Source organism: Hordeum vulgare, chromosome 6H (assembly GCF_904849725.1).
Source record: "Hordeum vulgare subsp. vulgare chromosome 6H, MorexV3_pseudomolecules_assembly, whole genome shotgun sequence".
NCBI lineage: Eukaryota > Viridiplantae > Streptophyta > Magnoliopsida > Poales > Poaceae > Hordeum > Hordeum vulgare.
The window spans coordinates 494067286-494082534 of record NC_058523.1 but is presented as its reverse complement, the minus strand read 5'-3'; the positions used below and the strand labels follow the sequence as shown (position 1 = coordinate 494082534).

At 48.0% G+C, this 15249-nt stretch overlaps 1 protein-coding gene across 1 annotated transcript; it reads left to right on the top strand.

Annotated features, from left to right (window-relative positions):
• The first annotated feature begins 7561 nt into the window (after positions 1-7561).
• Positions 7562-14426, top strand: LOC123403636. The gene is made up of 3 exons (XM_045097558.1): positions 7562-8122; positions 12809-13417; positions 13512-14426. Exons 2-3 carry the CDS (start codon positions 12852-12854, stop codon positions 14275-14277), a joined length of 1332 nt encoding a protein of 443 aa, XP_044953493.1. The 5' UTR covers positions 7562-8122; positions 12809-12851; the 3' UTR covers positions 14278-14426.
• The last annotated feature ends 823 nt before the right edge of the window (positions 14427-15249 follow it).

Genomic DNA, 15249 nt, shown 5'->3' with positions numbered 1-15249 from the left:
TCCAAGACTATCTACTACCACATGCTGGGCCCTGAAATATGACCCCGCTCGGCTTATTAATCGCCTAGTACTCGGTCCATGAGTTGCAAGTAGTTTCTTGTGTTTGTACTCATGCTGGAGGTCGTGCATAGTGAGGCCATGCATAGTGCTGATCTTAGAGGTGGGCTATGATGCGGTAGGCAGTGGAACGGTGTACCAAGTGGCACCCAGATGGTGGGCTTGGGAACCCTGCGCACATCGTTTGGGGTCGTAGCAGAAACTTCGGCCAGACTTCCGTGTGGGTTCACTCTCAAATAGGCGATAAAGCTAGACTAGGTATTAGTGTGGTTAACGGTCGTGGCCGAATCCCTCGCTAGGCTTCCGCTTGATTGTTGCCGAGGTGCGTAAAGTGCACATGGCGATAAGTGGCGAGAGCGTGTGTGAAGAAGTACACCCCTACAGGGTTATGATCTATTCGAATAGCCGCGTCCGCGGATATGGACTACTTGGAGACATATGTTGTTCATAGATAACTTTAACGGCTACTCATAAAAGTATCAAGATAAGTGTGACTATCATGTGTGGCATTCACGTAGGGAAACGGGTATGAACCCATGATGGTGTATTGTTGTGGTGGTAGTGGACTCGTGTACGAGTTATCAAAGTTGTTCAAAATTAATTTAAGTTGTAGTATAGTCTAGCCAAGAGTCAAAGCTGGCTTGCTGCATGAAACCCCACAACCCCCTTTATTGATACATGTGCATGAGTCGATAGATCTGTTCCCAAGTCTTGTTGAGTATCTTTGTACTCATGTTTGCTTAATAAATGTTGCAGAAGACACCCACGATCCATAAGGTGGGTTCTACCTAGACGTCGATGATGACGAGTAGCTAGTGTCCCAGCTACGACCTAGCCCCTTTCAGAAGGGATCTGTAGATAGTCAGGCTTTATGCCTTTTCCTTTCATGTGTCTGTACTCAGACAGCTTTAATGCTTCTGCATGGCTTGTATGACTTTGTTTGTATGACTTGAGTGTCGGGTCATGTGACCCCTATCTGTATGAACTTATTATGCAAGGCTCTTCCGAGTCTTCTAAATAAATGTTGTGATGTTGTATGTTTATGTTGTGATGCCATTGTTGTATCTATGCATATTGAGTATGTCACGCGTACGTGTGATGTGTTGTCATATGTATGGGGTTCGACACCTAGTCGTATGCCTTTAGTAGCTCTCTTTATAGAGAAATGCCCCTTTGTGCTTCCACCGAGCCATGGTAGCTCGCTACTGCTCCGGACACATTGGTTGACCGACATGTATCCTTCTTAGTTGTTGTGTCTGTCCCTACGGGGAAATGTCACGCGGTGTAATGGAGTCCTTGTAGCTTGCTACGACTCGTCTACACACGCCGATGACCGACACCTGCTTTGCTAGGTTATGTATACCTGCCTCTGTATAGTTGAGCAACTTGAGTTTATGATTAGTTATGTCAACCCAGGTTCTTTGACATTGGAATGCTAGCGACGCAATTGCATACATGAGTCAAAAGGCGCAAACGGTCCCGGCTCAGGTAAGGTGGCAGCCGTGGGGTTAACCGTGTGTGAGACCGCAAAGTGATGCGATGTGTTACAGGTTGGATTCCTATGGCTTAGGATCGGGGTCCCGAGAGCTTGAATGGTGAACATATCTATGTTGATCATATCTACCATATGACTCATGTTCGACCTTTCAGTCTCTTGTGTTCCGAGGCCATGTTTCTACATGCTAGGCTAGTCAAGTTTAACCCGAGTGTTCCGTGTGTGCAACTGTTTTGCACCCGTTGTATGTGAACGTAGAGTATATCACACCCATTCATCACGTGGTGTCTCGAAACGACGAACTGTCGCAACGGTGCACACTCGGGGAGAACATAATTTTATCTTGAAATTTTAGTGAGGGGTCACCTTATAATGCTACTGTCGTCCTAAGAAAAATAAGGCGCATAAAAGGATTAACATCATATGCAAATCATAATTCACAAGATATGGCCATGAACTTGTGCTTCTTGATCTCCATCACCAAAGCACCGACAAGATCTCCATCGTCACTGGTGCCAGACCATGATCTCCATCATTAGGCTACCATCGAGGTTGTCGCGCCACATGTGATGTTACTATTAAAGCTGTTGAACTAGCGATAAAGTAAATTATCACCGGGCGCAGAAATAATTAAAGACAACCCTATGGCTCCTTCCGGTTGTCGTAGGATCGACGTGCAAGTCGATATTTAACTATTACAACATGATCATCTCATACATCAAATATATCATATCATGTCTTTGGCCATATCACATCATATGCATACCCTGCAAAAACAAGTTAGACGTACTCTAATTTGTTGTTGCATGTTTTACGTGGCTGCTATGGGTATCTACTATGATAGCATCTTACTTACGCAAAACCACAACGGTGATATGCAAGTTGCTAAGTAACCTTATCCAAGGACCGCCTCGGTCAAATCCGATTCAACTAAAATTGGAGAAACAAACACCCGCCAGTCATCTTTATGCAACATGTTGCATGTTAGTTGATGAAACCGGTCTCTCGTAAGCGTACGAGTAATGTTGGTCCAGGCCGCTTCAATCCAACAATACCGTCAAATCAAGAAAAGAGTAAGGAGGGCAGCAAATTGAACATCAACGCCCACAAACTATTTTATGTTCTACTCGAGATGTCATCTATGCATAGACCTAGCTCATGATGCCACTGTTGGGAATTGTCGCATGGGAAACAAAAAAATTCCTTCACGTGCACAAGATCTATCCATGGTGATGACCATCTATGTGAGTGGAGAGTGCATCTACATACCTTGTAGATTGCTAAGCGGAAGCGTATATAACGCGATTGATGTAGTGAACATCTTCGCGATCCAAATCGCAGCCCGTCCCGCGATCTCATGACGATCCTTCCCGATCAAGCGTCGAACGGACGACACCTCCGTGTTCAGCACACGTACGGCTCGATGACGTCTCCTCCTTCCTTATCAAACAAGATAGGAAGGATAAGTAGATGGGATCTCAACCAGCACGACGACATGGTGGAGATGATGGTGGAGCAGTGCCAGCAGGGCTTCGCCAAGCAATGCCGGAACCGATCTGAGGAGAAAATGGAGTTATGGGAGAGGTAGGGCTGCCACCGGGGCGTGGAAATTGGTGTGTTGATCCCCTCCCTATCCCCCACTATATATAGGAGGCTAGGAGGAGGGTTGGGTCGCAGCCCTAGCCCCTTCTACAAGGAAAGGGCGTGGGCCTAGGGAGGTTTCCTCCCTCCCCAAGGCACCTAAGAGGTGCCTTCCGCTTTAGGGACTCTTCCCTCCCAACCGCATGGGCTCTTGGGAGCTGGCCCAACAAAGCTTGGACGCCCTCTTACAGCCCATGCACGTCTTAGGGACTGGAGGGACCCTTCTGGAACCCTCTAGAACCTTCTAAAACCTTCTAGAAGCTTCCCGGTACAATACCGATAAAACCCGAAACTTTTTCGGTAGCTCCCATATATAAATCTTTACCTCCGGACCATTCTGGAGCTCCTCGTGACGCCCGAGATCTCATACGGGACTTCAAAAAACATTCGGTCACCAATATACATATCCCAATACTACTCTAGCGTCACCGAACGTTAAGTGCGCAGAGCCTGCGGGTTCTAGAACTATGTAGACATGACCGAGACACCTCTAAGGTCAATAACCAATACTGGGACCTGGATTTCCATATTGGTTCCTACATATTCTACAAAGATATTTATCAGTCGAACCACGATGTCAAGGATTCAATCAATCCCGTATGCAGTTCCCTTTGTCAATCGGTATGTGATACGTCTCCAACGTATCTATAATCTTGTCAAACTTTGGATGTTTTGCATGCTTTTTATTTATTTTCTGGGACTAACTTATTAACTCAGTGCCAAGTGTCAGTTCCTGTTTTTTCCATGTTTTTGACCCCTTTCAGAGGAGATTTTGAAATGGAGTCCAAACGGAAGAAAATCCTCGAAAAGATTTTTTTTTTGGAACAGAAGAAGATCGGAGAACTTGGGAGCCAAGCCAGAGGAGCTCCAGGGGCCCCACAAGCCCCCACCCCGCGGCCAGGGGCACACCATCCAGGCTTGTGGGCCCCCTGGAGGTCCCCTGACCTAGATCTTTCGCCTATATAATCCCATAAATTCCAGAAAAAATCAAGAGATCATCGCAATCGCTTTTACTCCGTCGCAAGCTTCTGTCTCCGCAAGATCCCATCTGGGGCACGTCCTGGTGCCCTGCCGGAGGGGGATTCAAATACGGAGGGCTTCTTCATCAACACCATGACCTCTCCGATGATGCGTGAGTAGTTCACCATAGACCTACGGGTCCATAGCTAGTAACTAGATGGCTTCTTCTTTCTCTTGGATCTTCAATACAAAGTTCTCCATGATCTTCATGGAGATCTATCCGATGTAATCTTCTTTTGCGGTGTGTTTGTCGAGATTCGATGAATTGTGGATTTATGATCAGATTATCTATGAATCTTATTTGAGTTTCTTCTGATCTCTCTTATGCATGATTTCATATCCTTGTAATTCTCTTCGAGTTGTGGGTTTTCTTTGGCCAACTAGATCTATGATTCTTGCAATGGGAGAAGTGCTTGGTTTTGGGTTCATACCGTGCGGTGACCTCACCCAGTGACAGAAAGATGGGGTGACCTCAAGGGTAAAAAGATGGGGTTTTCATCATTGGTTTGAGATTATCCCTCTACATCATGTCATCTTGCTTAAAGCGTTACTCTGTTCGTCATGAACTCAATACACTAGATGCATGCTGGATAGCGGTCGATGTGTGGAGTAATAGTAGTAGATGCAGAAAGTATCGGTCTACTTGTCTCGGACATGATGCCTATATGCATGATCATTGCCTTAGATATCGTCATGACTTTGCGCGGTTCTATCAATTGCTCGACACTAATTTGTTCACCCACCGTAATACTTGCTATTTTGAGAGAAGCCTCTAGTGAACACTATGGCCCCAGGGTCTACTCCACACCATATTTTCAGCCTTACACTTTTTACTTCGTTGCACTTTCCGCCTTCAGATCTCACTTTGTAAACAATCTTGAAGGGATTGACAACCCCTTTGAAGCGTTGGGTGCAAGCTTGTTTGTGTTTGCGCAGGTACTCTGGACTTGACGAGACCCTCCTTCTGGATCGATACCTTTGTCTCAAACTAAGGGAAATACTTACTGCTCCTGTGTTGCATCACCCTTTCCTCTTCAAGGGAAGAACCAACGCAAGCCCAACCTTTGTCAACGTGTCAACTTCTGGCGTTGTTGTCTGTGGGATAGCAGTATGTTACTTGCCCGAGATTCGATCACCGGTATGTCCATACCTAGTTCAATATCGTTAGTGGAAAGTCTCTTTACTCGTTCCTTAATACAAGATCACGTGACTAACTCCTTAGTCACATTGCTTGCAAGGCTTATTGTGATGTTGTATTACCGAGTGGGCCCCGAGATACCCCTCCTTCACACGGAGTGACAAATCCCAGTCTTGATCGATGCCAACCCAACAGACACCTTCGGTGATACCTGTAGAGCATCTTTATAGTCACCCAATTACGTTGTGGCGTTTGTTACACACAAGGTATTCCTCCGGTGTCCGGGAGTTGCATGATCTCATGGTCACAGGAACAGATACATTGACATGTAGAAAATAATAGCAACAAACTGACACGATCATATGCTACGTTCATAGTTTGGGTCTTGTCCATCACATAATTCTCCTAGTGATGTGATCCCGTTATCAAGTGACAACACTTGTCTATGGCCAGGAAACCTTGACCATCTTTGATCAACGAGCTAGTTAACTAAAGAGTCATTAGGGACTGTGTGTTGTCTATGTATCCACACATGTATTTGAGTTTCCAATCAATACAATTCTAGCATGGATAATAAACGATTATCATGAACAAGGAAATATAATAGTGACCAATTTATTATTGTCTTTAGGGCATATTTCCAACAATATGCACCTACTACGTGTTAAGATCCGCATACCCCAAAGTGAAAATAATTGGGATTCTTTCCGGTGATTACCGTAGTATGAGGACTTCATGTATTCACTATGTGTTAATGCTTTGTTCCAGTTCTCTATTAAAATGAGGACTTAATATCACTTAGTTTCTTTATGGACCCCGCTGCCACGGAAGGGCATGACAAAAGATTTCATGCAAGTTCTTTTTCATAAGCACATATGACTATTTACAGAATACATGCCTACATTATATCGATGAACGAGAGCTAGTTCTGTGTCGCCATATGATGTGACTGTTATATGATGAATATTATCCAGCAATATCATCGATCTATTGCCTACGAGTTTTCTACATATTGTGCTTGCTAAGTTACTATTATTGCTACTACTGTTACAACTGCTACAAAACTTATATCACTGTTACCATTACTGCTGCTACTGTTATCATTACTGCTGCTACTATTACCATTGGTATCAAAACTATCATATTATTGTGCTACTGATCATTGTGATGCAGGTACTAAATCTCCAAGCGTTGTTGAATTTACAACTCAGTTGCTAATACCTGCAAATATTATTTGGCTCCCCTTGTGTCGAATCTATAAATTTGGGTTGAATACTCTACCCTCGAAAACTATCGCGATCCCATATACTTGTGGGTTATTAGTGCCCCCGCTCTGCCGGCCCGCATGCGTGCTCCGGAATCAAAGGCACGTGTCGCCCACTGCGACAGACAGCGGGCAAGGGGGAGGGACGAGGCATAACAGTCCACGCGCTGTCGGCTGTCGCTGAGGGTTGCAGGCGGTGCTCGACGAGGACGTGTAGCTCCTCGCATGGGTCTACAGCCGTCCCCTCACGGCGGTGGAGACGGACACTCGCCGTCTACGATGGAGGAACCCGAAGGTGCTCCTCCTTGCAATTGAGCAGTCGGAGTGCGAGGCGAAGGAGGCAGCAAAGGAGGCGGCTCGGGTCACCAAATTGAAGCGGCAGCAGGATAGGTCCGTCCGTCGGATGAACTGGTTAATCGTCCTCTCCGACTCGGACTCCGACAAGGGGGCGGCCACAGCTGCACCTCCTCCTTTGACGAGGAAGACCCTCCACCAGCCGTGGACGCCTACAGTTATGCCTGTGGTCGGAAGGGCAAAGGTCCGGCGAGAAAGTGGTGAATTTTCGCCGTCTCACTTGTTTAAGTTGTAGTTATTTAGTACCTAGTCCGTTGTATGTGGATTATGTGAACTTTGAGTACTTTTTACTATCCATCTAGATCTTTTGATTATTGAAATGTACATATCTTTCTTAATTTCCTAGCGTGTGAGCTAATATGAATACACGATATCTGATATGAAAAGTATAGATATAAAAAACATAATTTAAGACATGTTCGGTCAATGAACGGGGATGTAATTGTGAGCGTTTGAGGGACTGGATCGCTAGCCGTACATGTAGATGCTTTAAACTGACCCGGAGGGATCATTGAGTATTGACTTAAGCCGGTCGCTGCTCAATGCCTGGCTGTCTGAAAGCGAGGTCGCAAGTGGGCGCTATGGAGTCCAGCTAGCACCGCTCGTCATCACGTACGGTATCGACCTCTCCATATCCACCCCAAGTCCAATCAGCGGCTTCATTAGTTAGTACTACTACCCCATACTAATCACCGGTTGCTTCCTCCAATCCAGCTGATCTGCCTTGCCTGCCTACTCCACTGATTAGTTAAAGCCAATGAATGGCTTTCCCTTAGCATTCCTCCGAGGGTAGTATAAGTGCCCGCGGTCGTCGTCGTCGTCGTCGTCCCAATCCCCTCTCTTCTCTATCGCTTACTAGCAGCTCTCTTCTTGCTCTTCGCTAGCTAGCTCCATCCAGCTCGTTGTCTTCTCCCCCTTGGATCGACTCGGCCTTCGGCGGCCATGAATTGCGCCGGGGTCACCGATGGGTTGCCTGCAGGCGAGCCGGGTACCGGCGTCGTCGGCCAGCCACGGAGGAGGAGCTGCATGTAGCCTGGCTGAGCTATAGTGCTCAGTCGATCTGCTGCTGAGCTATAGTGCTCGATCGATCTGCTGCTTCTTGGGGGCGAGCAAGAAGAATAGCCGAGGCTTGGGAGCCAGCTCTCAAGGACAGGTGCAGCTCGATTTCTTGCTTAATTTCAGAGCGATTTTGTGTCAGTTACTATTACTCTATTGGTTACTTTCTGTGGTTCCGATTTGTGCTTTGGATGTGAGCTGGATATGTCGGGGATCTGGGATTGGGCTTATTTATTAATTTTCGTCTAGATATGATCACCGTGGAACAAGAGAATGAATAAAAATCAAAGGTTGGAAAAGAAAAGAAGAGGCCCCAATCCCTAGTAGCATATCACAGTTCGTAGTAGTAGTACCAACTCGTCCTCTCTTTCTCTCTCTCTTTCCTTTCCCCTCCATTTTTGTCCTTTATAAAAAAAAGTTGGACTTTGCTTTGCCTTAAAGCATCTTCAACAGCCCCGTAACCGTTTCATGTCTTTAGAAAAAGTTTGACGGGTCGAAATAAGGGTTTTTAGCGTGCCGAAGAGCGCTGACTCCAGCGATCGTTGCAAAAAATAACACACATGAGCCGTTTCAACAGACGTGCTAAACAACAGCGCGCGAGCCACTTCAGCACGCTTGTTAAACTACAATGCACGAGCAGCCACTCGTAATATATTCATTTTTGATAATATGGTGATATTTTAAATATCAAAACAAGACATAGCATAGCTTAAAATAACCAACCAAGTTCATCATGACATAAAAGTTCGAAATCATGCCACATCACATCATCATCTAACCATGTTCAAAATCATCCAACCAAATTCATAACATAAAAGTTCACACAAACAAATGGCACATCAACAATCATGCCGCATCCTCCTCATGAAGGCGGCGACGTCGGCGGCTCAGATGAAGGCGGCGCCCTCAGATTGCACCAGCCTCATGTGGAGGAGTTGGTCATTGAGCCGGCGCGGGTGGCGGGGGCCTGGGTGCTCGATCGTCTTGAACCGACAGATGGTCCAAGCCTCCGCGAGCACCCAGGCCAGCGTCGTCTCGCTCTGTTGAAGTGTATATAGGGATTGCCTAGCCCTTTTCATCCGTTTGGACTTTTGTTTGCGTTGGCTAATGCATGAAGCATAATATGGTATCAGAGCCTAAGATCTTGAGTTCAACTCCTGGCTTTCGCAGTTTATTCAAAAATTACTGCCACCCCCTATGTGTCCATGTATAGGCCTCTTGAGCCATTGGCTAGTAATGAAGTTTAACACACTCCTCAAAAATGTCGTCGCGTGCATTGCATTATGCTGCTCGTGGCACGCCACCTTGCAGAGGCATTTGTTGGTTGCGAAGGAGGATGCGCCCCCGCTCTGGCACCTTGAGGGTAGTATTCCACGCGCGGGTGTGGCTTTGATGGCAATGAAGACTGCTCCTCCTTCACGGCGAACAACCGCCCCCGACTGTGCAGCAAGCATCTGTGGGAGGGTGGCTCCTCCTTCAAAGGTGGGGAGTCTAGCCCCTCCTTCATGCGGCGTCCGATTTGGACGTCTTGGTTTCATGGAGGAGACGAGAACGCATCACTACGATCGGTCAATGACTATTGGAGTGCAATCTCCATATGTCGCGCGGACTCGTCGTCAGTCGCAGTAGCAACAATGAGCAGGGGTGCCGTCTTCACATCCTCGTTGTCCGAAGAGATCAGCTCTGACTTGACTTTGGAGACTTTGTGTGTGATGAGCGGCCCGGATACCATGGGCAACGACGCCAACTCGATCCGAAGCTCCTCGTGATTCGAAGCCGCTCGTCGGCCACCAGCAAGAGGCGTCCGACGTCTTACCCTCGTGGCGGCCGGTGGTGGAGGTGTGGTGGGTTGCGATGGGTTGGAGAGGAAAAGGATAGGGAAACGTTTTCCGCCAGCGCGTCGGCCGAACGTTCGGCCGGACACACGCGATCCGTGCGATCTCCTCTCATCCTGCGATCTCCTCTCATCCTGGTGGAACGATCCTCGCGCGTGGTGGGGCACATGGTCAAGGGAGGCCACCATCTGCGCTCCCCTGCGCTGCTGCCACCAATATCGCCGGTCCCGGCCCCCGTTGGTCGCCTGCATCACCAGTTCCCGCTCCCGTCGGCCACCCGCATCGTCGGATCCAGCATCCGCACATCGTCCTCGTCGCCTGTCGCCATGGCCGGGCTGCACGTGTACAAGTGTTGCAAACGACACCCAAAATTGCTGCAACGGCTATTTGAAAAAGCTTCAAACCCAGATGAAAAAGCTTCAACCACGCATATAAAAAGCTGAAAGCGGTCATTGCCATGGCGAAATGCTACAACCTGTTGACATAAAATGTTACAATCGTTGATGAAAAAGTTGCAATCAGACATATAAAAAGCTGCAAGCGATCATTGACATGGCAGAATGTTATAACTGTTGATGAAAAAAGCTGCAACGGACGGCCTACAACGTGCTCTCTTTTGTTGGCTCTACAAGGACGGCCAACAAGGTGCTCTCGTTTGTTGGCTCTACAAGGACGGCGACCGACGGCGAGGACATCCGGCAAGAGGGGGCGACGGGAGAAGAACCCCTCGACCGCCGGGGGGAAGGGGGAGAGGGAAGGGGTGGAGAACGCTGCTGCATGTTGGACGAGGATGGCTGGCGAGGCGCTTACGTTCGTGGCTTGAAGTTGAGGACGAGAGAAGAGATCTGACGATCAAAAGATCCCGATCTGATGACTTGTATTTGTGGCCTAGCGACTTTAATAGTCGGGGCAAGCGGGTCGGCGAGTAGGACTAGGTTTCTCAGTAGCCGGACAGTGGGAATGTGGGTGGCGTTTATGTGTCAAGGTTGAGTGAATGCATGGTGTGAGGGTTTTAGAGCAACCGCGACAGGAGAGGGGTTTCCCGGTTCGCCCGATTTATCACAGTCTAGCCCAATCTCCCCTGTTTGATGCTGGTTTGTGGGATTTTGAACGTCGGGACCGGTCCAGACAGTTTGGTCAACCGCGTTGAATGGCTAAAAGTTATCAGGCCGTTGTATTCGGACTTTTGCAGTCTCGATTTGGTGAGAGTAAGAACCGGCTACAAAGATCAATTTCCGTTATCAGTTTGGTCTCTTTTTTTTTAACAATCAATTGGGTAGGAAGATCAATTGGCACGACTATTTTTTTTTATTTTTAGAAAAGGAGCCCACAACTATAAAATTGATAATCAATTGGGTAGGAAGATCAATTTTATAGTTGTGCCAATTGAGCACTTGAATCTAACATTTTGCCGTTTTTTGAGTTTGTGTTAGCATGAAAGCAGTCTACTCTTTTTGTGATCTGTGACCCAAGTTCATTGTGTTATCACCAGGTTCATAGTGCTCCATCCATGGTAATGCCAAATAAGTCGTGTTCTCTCCTAATTACATTATAAACTGGCGCTTTATCAAAAAAACGTTATAAACTGGGCGTTGTATCATAATTTGGTGATTTTTATGGTAACATTGTTTTTATTTTCTATGTTCATTTATGCAAACAATGAGTCAGTACAGTATGCCAGTATTTTTGTCTGTACGATAACGTTCCAACTGTAAGGTAGCTATAAAGTATGACCTCTCGTGCCATTGATTTCCTTTCCCCATTCTGCTCTTTCTTCATATTTTGTAGTCAAAATAGTAGTACGTATTAGATTCAAAGTTAGGCGATGAAGACTAAAAAAAATGAGGTGCGACTTATATTTCGAAAATGAGGGAGTGGCATATTAATACTAAAGTTATGCGTGCATAGTAATGATATTTGCGAATTTTGAAATTTTTTTTAACATGCAAATGTAGATGCTCATACATACACACATACACCCACCTTTATGCAAGCAAATTCTATCCCCATGAGCATTTTCAAAAGACTGAGTTGACACATATGTTAAAATTGACAAAGTTGTCATAGAGGTCTTATAGTCAATACAGACAATTATATGAAATAGAGGGGGTACACTCTTAAAAAGTTTGATGATATTTGGACTATATAGTGGCATGCGTACTAGCATTATCATCTGCATTATCATCAGCGATGCAAAATTGTATAAAAAAAAAGCAATTCAAAATTGTTAAATCATTTGCATATTTGTTGCTTATTTCATTCTCTGATGTGTTACGTTGATACTCTCTTCATTTTTGTATACAAGCCTACAAACTTATGTTATAGTTATCAAGATAAAAATTAATGTCCATCAAGTTAATAATCTCACTCTCGCATGCATGCAAGGGATAATTAATGCCCTCTTTTGTTACTGTAGTATTATGAGGCAAACATCGTCGATTAGTGTTAATGATCTTGTAATTTTGCAAATTGTATTTTGATAAGAGCAATGCTACATCTACGTAAATGTTTACGTACGTTTATGTGATAGTCTGATTTAGCAATAACTGATTGGATTAAGAAAAGGATGAGGCCCACCCACCCCTGAAAATCAGGGGGGACATGTTTAGATTAGTTGGAAGGTTTAGTAAACTTATGTAGGCTTTAGTAGGTTTAGGATTTTCGTTTTGATAAGAGCAATGCTACATCTACGTAAATATTCACGTACGTTTACGTGATAGTCTGACTTGACAATAACTGATTGGATTAAGAGAAGGGTGAGGCCCACCCACCCCTAAAAATCAGGGGGGGCATGTTTAGATTAGTTGGAAGGTTTAGTAAACTTATGTTTAGATTAGTTGAAAGGTTTCGTTTTGATAAGAGCAATGCTACATCTACGTAAATGACCTTGTATTTAAAAATGGAGGAAGTATTAACTCTGACAATATGGATATGCCCAAAATTTTCAGCATAAGGCGGAGCCAGAATTTCCGGTGACCGGTGACGCACACCATGGATCCCCAGACATTTGTGAGGCTCTCAGTCGGGCAGCTTGGCCTGAGGCTCCCCGGCGCAAGCGCCAGAAAGGCTTGCCACTGCGAGATCCGGCTCCGAGGCTTCCCTGTTCAGATAGCTCCAGTGCCTCTGGAAAATTCTTCAGAGTTCTACCTTGATCCGCACGCGAACGCGGCGGTGTTCTCCCTGGACGAGCCCGGTCTCAAGGCGCTGTCGACACCGGGGTGCTTCCGAGCCCCGGAGCCGCCGTACCTCGAGATCGTTGTGTACGTGGGCAGGCGCAGCGGCGGCGGGCATTGCGCCGGGTTGAAGCGGCGGCTGGTCGGGGCGGTCAGGGTGGAGGTCGGGCCGGAGTGGCGCGACGGGAAGTCTCTACTGCTTCACCATGGCTGGACGGGCGTCGGCAGGGCGGCGGAGCTGCACGCGAGAGTGAGGGTGGAGGCTGACCCTCGGTACGTGTTCCGGTTCGAGGACGAGGTCGCGCTGAACCCGCAGGTGGTCCAGCTCCATGGCAGGGCCAGCCAGCCCATCTTTAGCTGCAAGTTCATCCGCGACGTAAGGCGGTGAGTGCTCCGCTGCTGACACTGCCATCATACGAAATTCTGAACAAAAATGTATTGCCAGAAGCTTGATGAGGTTGCTCTGATGTATTGGCAGGGCGACGCAGCCGGATCATTTGGGCGGGAAGTATTGGTCGAGCTCCGGAAGCGGCGAGGAGAAGGAGACGGAGATGGCGGGAAGGAGGAGGGAGAGGAAGGGCTGGAAGGTGGCGATCCACGACCTGTCGGGCTCCGCCGTGGCCGCGGCGTTCATGGCCACGCCGTTCGTGCCGGCGACGGGCAGCGACACGGTGGCGCGGTCGAACCCAGGCGCGTGGCTCATCGTCCGCGCCGACACGACGGGATCGTCGGAGAGCTGGCAGCCATGGGGCCGGCTGGAGGCGTGGCGGGAGTGCGCTGCACCGGCGGGCAGCAAGGACGCCGTGTGCCTTCGACTGCATCTCCTCCCGGAGCGGCGGGACGCGTGCGTACTCGTGTCCGAGACGCCTCTGAGCTGCGATAAGGGCGGGGAGTTCTCCATCGACATGGACAGACATTCGATCCTCCCGGAGGACGCAGTGGCGTCGGCGGCGCCGTCGTCGTCGTACTGCGCAGCGAGCATGGGGGAGTCGTGCGCGGGCGGCGGGTTCGTGATGAGCTGCAGCGTGCAGGGCGAGGCGGCGACGAGCAGCAGGCCGCCGCTGGTGCACCTCGCCGCGCGGCACGTCATGTGCATGGAAGACGCCGCCATGTTCCTCGCGCTCGCGGCAGCCGTCGACCTCAGCGTCAAGGCGTGCCGGCCGTTCCGGAGCAAGACGGCGGCGACCAAGAAGAAGACGGCTGGTGGCTCCTCTTCCCCCGATCCCCTGGAGCTCGACACGTAGATTAGCTAGAGCTAGGAGCTAGCAGTTCTCAACCAAGCATCAGATCATCCATGGCCACTCTGTAAATCCACTTGTTTCGACCAAACGGGACAGATTCTGTAAATTTCGTTGGCAACTGTAAATCCAGTCTAGTACCAGTTTTTTCTGAATCAGCACACACGACGACGATTCAATCACGCCCCAATCCGCGGCCAAATTCACTTTTTGACCCTTATGCAAATGTTCAGCGCCTATTTGTGATTATTTTAGATCTTACCCCGCTGTAGATCTGACATATTTGTGAATTTTCTTTAGATCTAGCACGGGGCCAAATTCACTTGCTACCGAGTCAACGGCGGTAATGCAATGACATGGCAGTGGCTACCGTCACAAGCTTTGACGGTAGCTTCTGGCCGAGTTGGATGCTATTAAGGCTAGTTACAGTGAAGAGTAACTTAGACAAGTACTAATATACATATGTTATTTTTCAGCACCGACAAGTCAGGGAGGGATCTCTTCCTATTCTGAAACTGAGCGATCTCATAGCTGCCGAATTCAGAATCATAGATGGGAAGGCCAACGCTGGTCGGAACCAACAAGTTAGGAAGGGGTTGGTGGGGCTGCACCTGCCGACGGAAGGTTTCACCGAACCCACAAGCATAGGATAAGGCAAAAGGTGGAAGCTTTTAAGCGTACATGGTAGGGTGGGCAACAAGGTGAACCACGCGGGGGTTCTGAGGCGACTGCGTCTAGCAGCGTCGACAAGCGAGGACTGGAGGCACGCAGATCCAAGTTGTCATGGCTTTAGCCGTCGGGACAACGACGAGCAGAGTGAGCGGGAAGGGATGCAGCTACCCATTCGCCGAGGCTGGAGCTGCCCGGAAGGGGACGACGAGGGACACCGAAGAGACGCGGGCCCTGTTGGGGAACGTCGCACGGGAAACAAAAATTTTCCTACGCACACGCAATACCTATCATGGTGATGTCCATCTA